The sequence below is a fragment of the Etheostoma cragini genome, chromosome 4 (assembly GCF_013103735.1).
Source record: "Etheostoma cragini isolate CJK2018 chromosome 4, CSU_Ecrag_1.0, whole genome shotgun sequence".
NCBI classification, from domain to species: domain Eukaryota; kingdom Metazoa; phylum Chordata; class Actinopteri; order Perciformes; family Percidae; genus Etheostoma; species Etheostoma cragini.
Window position 1 is genome coordinate 15,327,354 of NC_048410.1, and position 15,101 is coordinate 15,342,454.

Below are 15,101 nucleotides of genomic sequence, written 5' to 3' on the forward strand. Positions count from 1 at the left end.
GCTTTTTATATTTCAGTTATTAACTGCTGTACTTTATAAAAGATCAGGCTCCTGCTACTGGGACCCTTAAATTACCGTGGCATCAACAAAGTTTATCTTATCTCAGTGTTATAAATAACATGTGAATGAAATATGCATACACCAATGAAGCGGATGAACTGAACTTGAGATTTCCGATGACCATATTTCAGGCACTTTTTGGGTGAGAGAAATCCATCGCTCAAATGTCAAGCTGTAGCGGAAGTTTCACGTCGTCACGTGCGGGCATAGTCTTTCTACCTGTGTTCTGTTAGAACAAAATTAATTATTCAGCGCTTTAGTTAAGATAGAACCCTGCAGACTTAACATTAGTGATGCAAAGTAGAGTGGAAACAATAGAAACAATAAAAGCTCTGCTTTATTTGTGAGGCTCCTCTTTTGATACAATAAATCAATGACCATAAAACAAGACAGATACAAACACAAGACAAGACAGCTACTATTTAAGGCATATATTTACAGTTCGCTGTAAATCTCTAGAGCTAACATGGACCATGCTCTCTGTACATCAAATTATTAAAATTGTTAACACACTGGCAAATACTAATTACATGCTCAAAGGAATTAAACTTTAGCTGCAAAACATTGTTGAGTAAAATCTTGATTTAGTTTCTGGTTTGAGTAAAAATGGGTATCATGATTATGTCCACTTGGATATTAAGTAATATATTCTGTTGAGCTACAGACAGCTGTACATATTCTGAACAAAAAGGCAATCTACTTTGAATGGTGTTCACACAGTTATTTCTGTCCTCAGGGTAAAGACATCCCTCACATAGTGCAGTTATTCTCAGCTGCTGGACTGGAGGATGAATGGTTACTCACACAGCTTGAGTGTTGTACTAAACACATTTAAACAGGCCCGTTTCACGTCTGTCTTCAATGTTTCTTCAGAAGATAATAAATAGACCAGAGCCAACAAAGCATTTCGCCTCCAAAAGTGATTAGGTTTGATCAGCTCAAAAAGGTTCGGTGTTCACATTATCTGTTTTATCTTCTTTTATTCTTAAAAAAAGATATATATTTTTTAAAGTCTCGTACTGTTTTGATTGTTGAGCAGCCTGTTCTGGTATATTTTATAAAAATATTCTAGGAATACCTTAAAAAATATCTTGTAAATGCAATGTTAAAAATTGTACATGTTATGAACTGAAGAGGCACATGATCCTGGAGGGAAACTGTTTTGTTTTACTCAAATACATTTATTGATTCTTTGAGACATTAAAGGTTTGACTTAAAGAAGAAAATAGACACTGTTTAGCGCATAATAAGATATTTTCATAGCTTCATTTTAATATTAGAATTACATTTACTTTACAGTTTTGGACAAATTCACACTATAATTGATCGAATTCAGGGTAAAATTCACCAAATGTCAGGCTCACTTTGTTTTGGGACAGGATGGGATGAAGAGGTCAGATAACATACATCTGTGTGTGGAAGGATTCTGGAATGATTCAAGAATGAAAATGATCTAAATGTTCCTTTTTGACAAATAACGTAAATTAGCTTATTATAATCACCTCTAATGGCAGCATAAGACCATCACTGCATACTCATTCAAAAGCCATGGAGGGAAACACAGAAACATACAACAAATATTTGAAGAAACTTTTGTCAAATTAAGACAAAAACATAAAAACATTTTCCCCTTTCAGTAAAATATTTAGCATGGTCAAACCTTCAGCTGTGCATTTGTATCGCAAGTAGAGTCTACAACAGCAGCAAGTCACTCAAGTCTCACTCGATGAGTCAGAGAAAGTACCTGCAGTTTCTCGTGGGTCCCAGATTTTGTCACGCTAGAGCATATTTGGCACTCAATCGATTCGCAAATTGATTACAACAATCCCAAAGTTAGGCCAAAGCAACCTGTGTGCAAATACACAAAAATGTAAAGCTCAGACTCGTACATGTACATCTCTGGTAGTGATCACATTCTCAAACCAGACAAAAACAAACCAGATAATAAAAAAAAACATAATAATAATAATAAAGAGATATTACAGTTATCTGATACCTTCAGTATTTGGACAGAAATCCATCTCATAGCATAAAAAGGAAGTCAAGGTTTTATAATATGTCATTTATGATGTTCTGTATTTTGTAAAGATGATACAGAATCAATGATAATGAGGATGATGACGATGATGATGATGATGATGAAAAAAAACACTATGGCACAAACCGTGTTGTTGGCCTTTCTTTCTGTCCTTACTATATTCTTGTAAACTGACTTACGTTAAACATTTTGAGTAGTTTAGGAAATTAGAAAAGTATGTAAAAAAATGAAATCTCTCAACGGAATTTTTTATTTTCACATTCTTCAGCACTATGAGAAGAAATGGCAGCTGATGAGGAATCATGGAGTGCACCGTAGCCACATGCCATTATACTGACAAACACACTGTCACAGTATATGTCACAGAACATAGTGTTCAGGATTGAACACCTTTTCATTCACTCTGAGTTTTGCTATTCTCACTGCCTCTAAAGCATGATCATGGACCATATAATCTTAAAAAAGTATGACTTATTCAATTTTAACGTCAACAACCCGTTGACATTGAAATTGATTAAGTCATCATTTTTAAAGAAATAGATGAAAATTCTTGACGCTAAGTTTGGATATTTGCTTTCTTGCCAAGATTCAATGAGATGATTGATACCACTCTCATATTAAAATTAATCATGTGCCATCCCCCTCTCCTCCCAAGCTCACTTAATCAATCTTCTTATCCAACTCAGCAAGAGAGCAGATATGATTGCCTCCCAAAATTTCAAAACATTCCTTTAAACAGACATAACTTCAAAATACAGTATGGTGTACAAAAATCAGCAGTTGGCAAGTTTTTTCAAACACAACTTGAAGTATGAAACCACTTTGACTAAAGCCCATTTCAACTTGGTCAGTCTTAAATCTTTCAATAGGCAGCGTTTTATTTTTTATATTTTTTCAGGTCACCCTTATAAACCGCAATGAAAATGTTTCTCCAGCTTGATTATGAAAGGCACTGTGAGAAATGTCTTTAAATGGACTAAAATGGCGTTATCTATCGCCATCTAATGTTTGTACAGTAAACACAGAGCAAGCCCTTTTGTTAACCGTTCAATAAATTCAGTTTGGGGAACTTAATGACAGGATATGTCCTTGTGTTGCTCCTTGCCCTGCAGAACCAATCATACCCATTAGCAGTGCTTATTAATTTGACATACCCCTGTGTGTATTATGCCTTGAGTACAAACACTGAAGGTGAGTGTTTGAGACAGCATCCTTCCGAGCCAATCACAATGATTTATGGTATGAGAGGGACCCTTATTTTAACTGAAGTGCAATGAGATCACATGAGCATTTTTGAAAAACAATTACATCTATTTATTTTTATTATTAATCAGTAAACACAAGAGTATGTGGTAATGATGCCATAATCACTGTTAAATGCTATTGGTGGTTATGAGGTTACTGCGTTATAACAAAGATTGATAACATTTCAACATGGTTTTTGTACTATATTTTGAGAAATTAGATGAAACTCTTTCTGATTCCTGTATGAAACATCACCCCAGGTTTGAAAATTAAAATAAAAAAAATGTAATTTAAGTACTGGCAATGGTCACCCACTATATGGCACCTTTTATGTGAGTTTTAGAAAACACAGTGTCTGACAATCAAGAAAACAGGCATATTTATTTTGTACTTTCATAGCTGAAATTGTACTATGACGATTGAAAAGTAAACGTTGTACCTGAATTAAAAATAAGACTGCTGATTCACAGAACAGGCGATTAAATACATTAAGCGCACAGCTCTATAGACTACTATTTAAATTTCACACTTCACACAGTCTGATTTACATAGACAAAACAATAATTCACCTATTATTGCAAAAATGTAAACATCCTTCCATTGTATCATGACAATATATTCAAATACAGTCAAAAATGTCTGCTAAAAGTTGGCCTTTTTGTTATACAAGAGACTTTCTCTTTTTAAATGTCATATTTAAAGTATGACGATCAAACAAAAATACAAACTATTAACTTTTGATTTTGGAGTTGTTTAAAGCTTCTGTGTTGGGAAACTAAAACTTTTAGATTATTGTTACCATTAAACCAGTAGCACTGAAATTATTCATTTACTTATGGAGTAACTCATTTGCATTTGCAACGCTTTTTTTACTTTCTATGTTTTACATCAGTGTAAATGGAACACTTTGGCGTTTGGGATTGCTGGTTAGACAAAACAAAACAAAACAATTTGAAGACATCGCCTTGAATTTAGGAAAATTGGGAGGGGCCTTCTATAGACCAAACAATAATCATTAGGTGCTGTCCTACAAATCTGAATAAAATTTGCAAATACCTTTTTATTACATATTTAAAAATAACACATTCTAAATTGATTATTTGAGTCTGGGACCATTGATTCATCTACATTCTGATAAATGGTTGCTTGCAAAAGTAACTTTTTAAAGCAAAACTGGAAATGTAATATCTTTGAAGTTTAGACAAAACGGCATGGGCCCCACGGGCTGTAGGAAACTGGTGCGCACTTTCTGACATTTTATTGACTAAACAGTTTTGGCTTCATGAAAAACAAATGTAAAATCATAAAATGAAAATATATCATACCTTAAAAATAACAAACTTATAGTTATAGATTTTTGCAAGTTTGGGAACTTGACGGTTTCCTCTGACAGTGTTTCACAGTTTTATATAATTCTAAATAAAATATGTAACAAAATATATGTAATGTAAAATAAATATCTATATAGCACCCAAAAGGATCAACCATCACAAAATTGAAGCGTTTTTTTTTTTTTTTAAGAAATCATCATTCATTTGCATCTCATGTCCCACAGAAGCCAAAAAAAACCTCCTTAGCAGAAGTTGAGAATTTGTATTTGCGTCCTCCATTGATCTCCACATTGAATGCTCTGTTAAAAAATAAAAACTAGCACTAAATGCCACAATCTGTAAATTTAAAACATTTGGCCATCAGCTGAAAATATTACCTTGATATGAGAGCTTAAAAAAAAAAAGATGATAACATCCACAAGCCTGTGCTTCCGTTACCTCTCCTACCAGACAGACAGTTTGTCGAAAAAACGATGGATGAAATCAAATATTGGCCAAATGAAACATTCTCTTACATTATATATTTCTACTGCTCAGAAATATTTTCAGAAGAACAAAATAATAGTACTTCTAGAGCAATTAACAATATGGTAAAAGATCTGACATCGCATAGGTTCAAACACATATGTTTTCATTTTGACAAGTACCTTAGTATTTACATGTAGCAGCATAAAACCACCCTGGCTGTGATTATCAGACTACAAGACCTTTCTTATGTCTCACTACAAAATGGCTGTCGATGTGGATGAGGTGGAATGTGCAGTTTTTGTCGTTTTAATTTATCCTTTAAAAGTTAATTACCTTATTTTTTTGGTTTACCAACCATTATCACCTAATGCCTTATGTCATATTCGTTTTCTACAAATCCTGATGGCACGTTTGATTTTATTCATCATAGTGTTTGCAAATAAGTCTTGGCACTTAAAATATAAATACAGTCTTTCTTTTTTTTCTTACATATAATTAAGCACAGTTATAACAGTAATACACCAGAGTCCAGTTATAATTTGATGTGAAACATTTGTCTCCATATTACCAACTGGATTACAAAAAGCTGGTCATCACATGGAAAACAAAAAACAATTACAATTAAAAATAAAAGAATAAATATATAAATAAATATCTGACTAGGGTTGATAAATAGCCTCACAGAAATCTTTACTTTGTGACCCCTTTAAAAACAGACCATTCACACCGGATAACTGACAAATTAAAGATTCAGCACTTTCAATGTGAGGTTATAGCTTAATGCCACTATTTGAGGTTGTTGATGTCTCCATCAAAACATTTAAGTAAATCCTATCTACGATGCTCACTAAAAATCTCAATCAAATATTTGGCCCCCTGCTTTTGGTAAAAAGGACACAGTCAAAGCTGTGGCTCCAGTGGAGTGGGAGTAGTGACAAAGAGCATTTCAGTGGCCCAAAAAGTCAAAAGTGCAACGTGACAAGCGTAAACCGCATGGACCTCCTGCAGGTCTGGGACAATGTGTAGGAGGTGTGATCGAGATGATATGCTACTTTTTTATTTGCTGCATGTGAATAGGAGGGAGCCAAAGCTCGTTTAATCCATGTGTGCTACTTTTACCATCATCCAGTTTAATATAGTTCTGCAGATATCACCATATTTTCTGTTCATTTAATTCCATTTTTCTTGGACTAACGAACAATTCCATAAAGTATGATAAAATACAATTCCATAGGATTGTGTGCAAAATGCTCTATAGGCATATAGGAACACATAATGATCTATTCTACTAGCCACAATATTACACTAAGATGCTTATGGTGAGGTATGAATATTGGCCAGTGTCTCGGAGGAACCATTAACCTTCCTGTATGCCAACATCTACTCTACTTCTTCTGTAACAAGGCTCTAATTTTGACTCTCATAGCATTTAAGTTTAAAAAAAAAAAAAAAAAAAAAACCACATAGATGTAGATTAACTAAATGATAGAAACTATAAAAAAAAATGTCTAAGTGAAGATGGGTTTATGAATTAAATTTTCTAATACCGTATGGCAATGACTGATTCCACTGAATACAGAGGTCTCTGCTCTATATAGCTAAGCATAAAGTCATATATATCTATATATATATATATATGATTTTATGCTTATATATAAATATCCATATATCCAGCAAAACAGTATTGGCGGCAAAAACTGACAATTTCTTGAGAGAGCTTCACACCACATATCTAATAAATAACACAGAATAAGATGGCAAATTCTTTCTTTCTGAAAAAGGTTTCAGTAAGTTTCTAAGTAGGTACCTGTACTGTATTAGTCAGCCCGACAGTTGAATGGATGGATGACAGTGAAGGGTCCAGTGTGCTCAGATAAGGATAAGCCTTCATCTGTCTTCATTGTTCCTCTTCAGTTTGAACACCGTTTACAGAGGCAGGTCTGTGCTGTTGTGGCGAGTCTTTCTGGAAGTCCCATCATCTCTGGGCAGAGCTTTCTGAAGGTTGGACATGGCAGCGGTCTTCTTTAGATCAATAACTGCGTAGCATTCACTGCGCCGGGATGCCTGTGGGCCACATTTTTTGGGTGGTAGGCGCTGGTGCTGTGGCTGGGTCTGGGCACCCCCGCTGCTGATGGCTTGGCAGGGAGGTTCTCCCTCTAGGTCCACCTGGATGTAATTCAGCTGCCGCGATGGAGGCATGTGGCCGTGCTCACAGCCTCCAACCCCTGACCTTGATCGTCTGCGGAAATCAAAGCTAAATATTCGCCCCCCTCGGTCTGGCTGACACGGACGTGGATGAGGAGGGCAGGCGTGTCGGAGCCGGGGCGGCTGGACCTGCTCTGTGTTGACATAGTTCTGCAAGGCATCTCTGTGGATGCCCCGACCATCCTGGTGGTACCCATTGGGTGTCCCAGGGCCTTCTGAGAACTCATACTCATCAAAGTCTTCCTCTTCTTCCTCATATTCCTCCTCATCCTGCTCATCATCTTCCTCATCCTGTTCGTCATCCCGCTGCAGGGCTCTGTACTCCCACACCGGCGGCAGAGAGGGCAGGTTCTCGTAGTTAAGCAGAGCTGTCCGACGATGACCTCCACCCATGCCCCTCTCGCAGGCGTAGCCCTGCAGGGGTAGAGACGACGGGCCGAGGGCGTGTGGGTGCATGAGGGAGTGGGTGTGACTGTCCCCAGTGCTGCTGCTGCTGCTTGAACCCACAGACTGTGACACACTGCTGGGGCTCAGCCGCTGCTTACGCCCGCTTCTTAGCCCATTGATGTTCTCATAGGTGAGTTCACCACTCTGGCAGCTGTCCGGGTGCTCGTGGCCTGGATGCCGGTGCGTGTGGTGATGGAAATGGTGATAGGAGTGAGAGTTGCACAGGTGCAAGGAGGGCTCGTCTCCCTCCGTCTCTGAGCCTGTTGCACCCTCTACTGGCTGAAGGTTGTGAGTATTGTGCCCATGCCTGTCCCTCTCTCTTTCCCTCTCTCTCTCCAGCAGATGGCGTTGTGCCGGTGTGGGGCCCAGCATGAATTTGACCTCCTGTGAGGACGGCTTTAAGAACACCTGAGGATCGTTATGCTCCTCCAAGGGACAGCACCGCAAGTTGGACTGCGGATTTCCTTGGCCCCCGACACCCATGGCTCCCCGTGTTGTTTCAGGGAAAGAGCTGGGCCGCACCTCAGGCAGGGAGTGCACACAGTGACGCAGAGAGAGATCCCCCTCCATACTAACAGTATTTACATAGGTGTGGGTCTATTGAGGAAATTAAAAACAGGGTCACATTGTGAACTAGCACAAATACAGCTAATTGAGGAGCAAGAATAGGTCTTACCTGGTCTTCCAAACCCATGAGGCTATGTCCTTGATCATCAGCAAGAGAGGGTTGAGAGGAATCACCTCTGATTGGATAACCAGGGTACCCATTGGGAAAAGACTGGACAGGGAATGCTGGAGCTGCAAACACATTTATGTGAAAATATAAAGACACAGACAAAAAAATGCAAGGAGTTTGACAAACATGTCCAGAGAACTCAGAGAAACGTTTATGAATAGTATGAAGCTTTAAAATTGGCATAGATAAATTATAGTAAATATACTTTGTATACACCCCAGTTCTTTTGTTCTCGTGTTTAGATTACTTGATTTATTGTAATTTTAGGAAGCATGCTTTTAAAGTTTTTAGTTTTATAAACATAGCCAAACCCTAACTTCTCAGACTCAGGAGACTCTGTAATAGTACATGTGCTCATTGTGGTTATGGCCAAGTCAAAAAAACAACAAAAAACAATTTAAACATTTTACTTTGTTAGGGCTAAACTCAGAACTTGAGGGACTTCTTGTCAATGGCTTTTGAGACTAATCATCTCGTAAAAGTATTAACACCAAAGAAACCTTTTTTAAGACCTGGAGTAGTACTGCAAACAGTGCCATCATCCAAGGCAACAAAAGTGATCCAGTAGGTCAACAGCAGATCTCAGAATAAAGTGCAGCCTGCCAACATGGACACGAGCCAGCTATCAAACTCGGCTCTAACAATGACACAGACGGCTGTAACATTCTGCTTGAGAGACACAAGAACTCTTTAGAAAGATGATATGAGGTTGATATGTCAAGGTACAACAAAGCAAGTTAAATCACAAGACTATTTAGTCTCTTATGCCAAAAAATTGCTTAAGAACGCAATGTCATTTGGATCCTTGAAAGTTTAAAATTCTCCATGAGGGACTAGTCATATCTTTACATTAGACACATAAGTATTGAAAAGAGCTTCTCTGGCCAGATGTGTGTTGTAATAATCTTTTATATTCAAGTAAGGACAACTGAGACTCATTGAGTTATTCTTTTATTTATCAAAGAGAGATTGAGATTCTGCAAGTGTAGAATGTGTGTTTCTGAGAGTGTGTGCGTGTGTGGCAGTGAGACTCACTGTTGGGTGTCTGGGGTGTGCGAGACATTTCCATCTCTGGTGTGTGACCACTGCGACTCATCATCATTGACTCTTCCACCACGTTGATGCTGTTACATTGCATCAGCTCCTGAAGCAGATTGAAGATCTCTTCTGCCCGGGAACACTTGAATGCAAAGATTCCTAATCAAACGGGAAAAATAAAACAACGTTAGTCACCAGTAACAATGAAAAAGACAGAGAATCCACGGCTGAAGGATAGTTGTTATATCATAGTTATAGAAATAGAAATAGTGCTGATAACACACCATATTAATAAATAGACATCTCCCATTTCAACTGTCGTTTTATGTTTAAAAAGCTATATTTTGTCCTTTTACCGCTGAAAAAAGGTTCCTGTTGTTACACAATTTAACATCTTAACATCTCGTCCTGGTAATGTTACAAGGTTTTAACAAGCATACATGGGATGCCTCCTGTCCAGTAACCCTACATGGGTGAACACAAGCTATATGTTAAACATATGTTGAAATCAGGATGTATGTCATTTGAGATCAGTGTCAGATCAGAAGATGAAAAGAGTCATAGGGTTGTGCTGTGTGACTTGGCAAGAGACATGACAGACTAGTTTTATAAAAGAAAGTGAACCTGGAACCAATGCTTCGTGGAGTGTGTGGGTGCACAGTTTGCATGCTCTTGAACCGAGCATGGTATTGTCAAACGGTTTGAAGTTCACTTAAGTAAAATGAATCATCATTTGTCTTTTGCCTCCCTGTTTGAAGAGCCAGTATATTAGATTAGAACTGCTTATCGGATAGTCCAATAGCCTTGGAAATACCCCTCCGCGCCTTTCCGACACTGCAACTGGTTTGGGGTATCCCACCATTTTTGTAGCTTTTCATCATTCACACCCGATTCACTTTCAGTGAAAAGATTCAGACATGCTTTTTGTCAAGATGTTGTCAGGCATCCCAGCTATTGTGTTTCACTATCAAAGACTACATGGGATAAAACAAACACCTGTTGCATCAAGAGCTCATTTTGTTCCAGACACTCCAGTCGGATCTGGCCATTACCAGACAGATATTGTGTAGTCTGAAAACCACATAAGCCTTTTTCACAGCGGTTGTTTGGACTACAAAAACCATAAGTGTTACTAATAACATTAATAAGTGCTCCATTCTATTAAAGTGTCCCAATAAGACACGACAGTTATCCAGCATGCACATTACGAGGTCCCTGAAACTGAAGCAGCTAAATAAGTCTGAGCCAACATTCAACTTAATATTCACACCTGTGATTTTCAAACTATGACATGTTCTGTATCTTCAATGAAAAAAAGCCCAGTACGCACCACAAATGGTTAGAATTGTAAATATCATTATGACTCTAGAGGTGCAATACTGAAAAAGAAAAACTGTTTCTCACCCTGCCCGGTCTGACAGCGACGACCGCTCTCAAAAGAAAAGAGGTTGGAGTCGTAGCCGTAGCGGCGCAGGCACAGGTACGGCCACCGGATGGCGTCTCTCTTGCGTGTGTGAAGAATGAGCTCGGTCTGGGTGAGCTCCATGATCCCAGAGCCCAGCTCGTTGCCTTCATCGTCCACATTGGTGACCTAGGACAGAGAGAAGAAATATAACCTGAGTTAGGAATTGTAAATGCTGATTATTACAACAGCCTAAACTGTAAAATACATTAATTTATTACAGATAAATGTCACATAAACAAACTGTATAAGTAGGCTAGTGGTGTTATACAGGTGATTTACATCCCACACATCTCAATTCAAAACATCTAATGAATTTGAATTTGAACTGGAATTTGAAGTAAATGTGGGAATATTCACCTTAAATTTAGTAAGATGGTTGTCTCGGACGGGGTCTCTGTACAGACAGCTCCAACAGCTCCCCATAGCTTCAGCAGGCCAGCTGAAACCTATCATGGAAGGGAACATCATCACCCACTGATACAATATCCTCAATTCAATGACAGTTATATAACTCAGACAACACAACACTGAACATCCAACTTCAGGGATCAGCCAGACACAAACTTCTTACTCAGTCCAGGCCATCGGTGTAAAGGGATTCACGTATCAATCCCAGGATCTTCGACTGGGCATCGTCGTCACAAGCCATTTAGTTTGTTGGACTGACATCTTCAAGAGAAACATCATGTTCTCCCCCCTGAAACAACAACAACATTCAGGTTTAGACATAGAACATTTGTGTCAATTTATGTGTTCCCCTTGCGAGCAAATATCAAATTTAAATGTTGGTTATTTTATCCGAAATATAGGTGGAGTCAGGGCATCACGGTGGCTTGAAGCTGTTCCATGTCATGCTTCCTTTTTCTGCCCTAAATTTCTGGGAACTTTCTACAAGACCTCGGGTCGATATGAAAGGTTGTGTGGACTAGTAAGCGCTGTGGAGATAAGTCAGGCAATGCGGGACAACATCTCTACTATCCAATCTCAATACAAAATGTCAGAAAAGCCTTCAAATTATCCATAGATTGAGAATATTTTTAAAACATGATTAACATTTAATATTATGACTTTTTAATGACAAAGTTACAGTGACAATTGGGAGTTTTTGAGCTTGTCCACATCTGTCAACATAATGAAATATCCCCCATAACTAATTAAAGGAAAAATGTCTTTATCACCTGTTGAGGACCATGATATGTGTGTACACCGATTTCATACACTGACTCTGTATATTCAGTGTATTTAGTCCCACAACATATGGCATCCACATGTAGCCAGAATCATATACAAATTAAAGAAATAGTACAGTGAATTTCCAGTAGGCTACAGTTACTGGAAATCCCAAACTATGCATTTGCATCTTCAGATCAGGAGTAAAAAGTAAACACAGAACAGAACAAATATTTAAAAAAACAAAAAACAATCTTACACATCTGTGCATTGAGCTATAGAAAGTAAACATCTCCTGTTTCTTGTGCTCACATCTGCACCAGTGATCATCCAGTAATTTCTGCAACTTGTCACACTTACACAACCCTAAAAACAAATTTCAGATCAACACCGCTGGATTATGTGTGCTCTAACCTGGGCCTCCACATCTGACTGGAGATGCCAGGCTGGACTCTACACCACCAATTCACAGACGAGATACCTTAAATCAAAGTAAAAAAAAAAAAAAAAAAGAAAAAAAAAAAAGAGCTAGGCTACATTACACACAATGTCATACAACCCAGTGATTGAATGGGCTTTCCCTCCATCTGGGCTATTTACAGCATACAAATCACTGCCTTTTGCTCAATTAGCCAAGCCGACGCAGAGCCCCCCAAAACAAGCAGACAGCGAGGCTTCATCTGCCCCGTCAATGTGCAACGACTTGAGCTCAGCCACCGTGAAACCAGGACACTGACACTACATGCTCAACGACACGGTTCAATGATCGTTTGTTCTCATTGGTGTGAGGATTCAATAGCGTGAGCACATACAGCAGTCAGGACGACAGCGATGGTTTGCTACTCACATGTCTGGCACGGATTTTTTTTTTTATATCAGCCCTAATGCGAAATGAGCATTGAGACTGCGATTAGTTATCTGCGGCGGCTGCTGCTGGTAGCGGAATGTCGCACATGCACGGCAGAGACGTGGATAAAAGATGCGGTGAGAGCAGAAAAAAAAAAATGTTATTTTTTTTCCCCCACTCCTATTACGCCCCCTACTGCAGCACGGGCCTCTGCCTGTATGACATTTCCCAAGCAGCTGGGGTGAGAGTTCACCGCCAGACAACGAGGCTGAGAAAAGCGACAAGAAGGTAAGACACGCTGGAGGACCAGAGAGGAAAGGTGTGTCTGGCTGACGGACTAGGAGGGGCAAAAATCCAACTGAAGAGGAGAGGAAAAAGCATCTCTATTCATGATCCGTGGTGAAAATTCTCCTATCAATATGCATATATAGTTTATCCCCCCCCCCCCCCACCCGTGAAGACAAAAGTCCTCCACTCAAAATTGTGTTTTAATACTTCAATAGTCACTTGACAAACGTCTGTGTTCACTTTAAATTAAAAGTTGTTGGAAAATGCCAAATCGCTTCCCTACTGGGATTTAGCAGATTAATACCACTTTCATCTCTGTAGATAAGGCTACCGCCAAGTGGTGAGTTTAGCATAAAGACTGGAAATAACAGGGGGAAAAACTGTTTCTGTATAAAGTGGTGGAAATGGGTGAAAAATAGGATTGAGTTACATAGAAGGAATAAGGGATAAATCCGATTTTTTTGAAGTGCACGGTTGTTGTTTGAACACTTTTGCTACTTGTTAAGGAGGAGGAGTTTAGTTTTAGAGGTTGATTGTCATCGGGCATCGGTCAGAACGCAAGAGTGAGTCACAGAGAAGTTCAGTCCATTCAACTAAGATTTATTTAACTAAAGGGTGTGGTACATGATAATGGGTTGCATAACAGACACATGGGTTGGAGAATCTGGAAGAAACAAAAATAAATTAGAATTTAATTGTCAATATTATGTTCATCATAAATAACATTGATAAACAAAGCTGTCATTAAAAAAAAAAAATCAGACATGTTATTAAGAAATAAGTGCCAAGTAGCCTAAAACTCATCTTCCCAGCTGCTGGCCCATGTGACGGCAAACAAGACGACTGAGAGGGAGTGCAGTCTTAAATAAGGAGTAACCAGGTGAACCCAATCAGGTAATTAGGGTGGAGACAAGAGCCAATCAGTGGTGAGGACAGGGGAGGAGAGGGAGGGAGGTACAGGAAGAGGAAAGCAAGTGCCAAAATAATAGTGTGTGTGTGTGTGTGTGTGTGTGTGTGTGTGTGTGTGTGTGTGTGTGTGTGTGTGTGTGTGTGTGTGTGTGTGTGTGTGTGTGTGTGTGTGTGTGTGTGTGTGTGTGTGTGTGTGTGTGTGTGTGTACCACCATGGAGGTGGGCTTGTCAGTGTGACAGTGTTGTGGTTGTTATCTTCCTGCAGGTTGGATTGCTCATATAAGCAGAAAAGAAATCATACATTAGAATTGCAAGCTATTTGGTTTACGGGTTGATGTAATTTCTTGTGTGTGTGTGTTTGTGTGTGTGTGTGTATATTCTAAGAAGGAGCAACTTCACAACATTAAATAAATGTAACTAAATAAGTAAAAGTAAACTAAACAGGTATAAAGTAAAAATAACTTTGGACTAATAGTTTTTGATTTGAAAGTGTTTTTAATTTTTTCCGAAATATACAGACAGATAAAATACTTTATATAAGCAGTACTTTATTTACACTTTATATTAGTTCATTTGCAGGATGTGTTTTGACATGTCTTACTCTTTTCGGAAAACAAAAACAAACTATGAGCTAGCAAGCTACACGCTGGAAATTTGGACCATGCAACAAGGCAGGTCTGCTTGGCTCTTTCTGGGAATGATTATTAAGATTTACAAAGAATATGTCTACAGCATTTACTCTAACTGGGACATTTTGGGACCGATTGGTGGAGATTTGCTATGGTCAAAATACACACGGGCATGGTGATACACTGGTAAGCCAACGTTACTGTTGTGTGGACAGTTACCTTTAT

The 15,101-nt window shown here is 38.6% G+C and overlaps 1 protein-coding gene across 2 annotated transcripts; it reads right to left on the bottom strand.

Annotated features, from left to right (window-relative positions):
• Positions 1-379: 379 nt before the first annotated feature.
• frs3 (fibroblast growth factor receptor substrate 3) lies at positions 380-13,405 on the bottom strand. 2 transcript variants are annotated; one of them, XM_034870309.1, is made up of 7 exons: positions 13,051-13,405; positions 11,605-11,730; positions 11,391-11,479; positions 10,973-11,159; positions 9,566-9,727; positions 8,471-8,592; positions 380-8,391 (listed from the first exon to the last, which is right to left on the bottom strand). In XM_034870309.1, the coding sequence occupies exons 3-7, from the start codon at positions 11,454-11,456 to the stop codon at positions 7,069-7,071; spliced, it is 1,860 nt and encodes a 619-aa protein (XP_034726200.1). In that variant the 5' UTR covers positions 11,457-11,479; positions 11,605-11,730; positions 13,051-13,405; the 3' UTR covers positions 380-7,068. The 2 variants fall into 2 exon arrangements, with proteins under 2 accessions (XP_034726200.1, XP_034726201.1); XM_034870310.1 differs by having other exon boundaries at positions 12,618-13,405.
• Positions 13,406-15,101: the final 1,696 nt, after the last annotated feature.

What these genes read in the sequence shown, in the direction of transcription:
- frs3 (XM_034870309.1), bottom strand. Translation starts at nt 11,456, where the DNA reads ATGGGGAGCTGTTGGAGCTGTCTGTACAGAGACCCCGTCCGAGACAAC. An exon ending in TCGCTGTCAGACCGGGCAGG is followed by an intron (nt 9,728 to 10,972) that starts GTGAGAAACAGT and finishes CCGTTTGATTAG; the next exon opens with GAATCTTTGCATTCAAGTGT. An exon ending in CACACCCCAGACACCCAACA is followed by an intron (nt 8,593 to 9,565) that starts GTGAGTCTCACT and finishes ATGTGTTTGCAG; the next exon opens with CTCCAGCATTCCCTGTCCAG.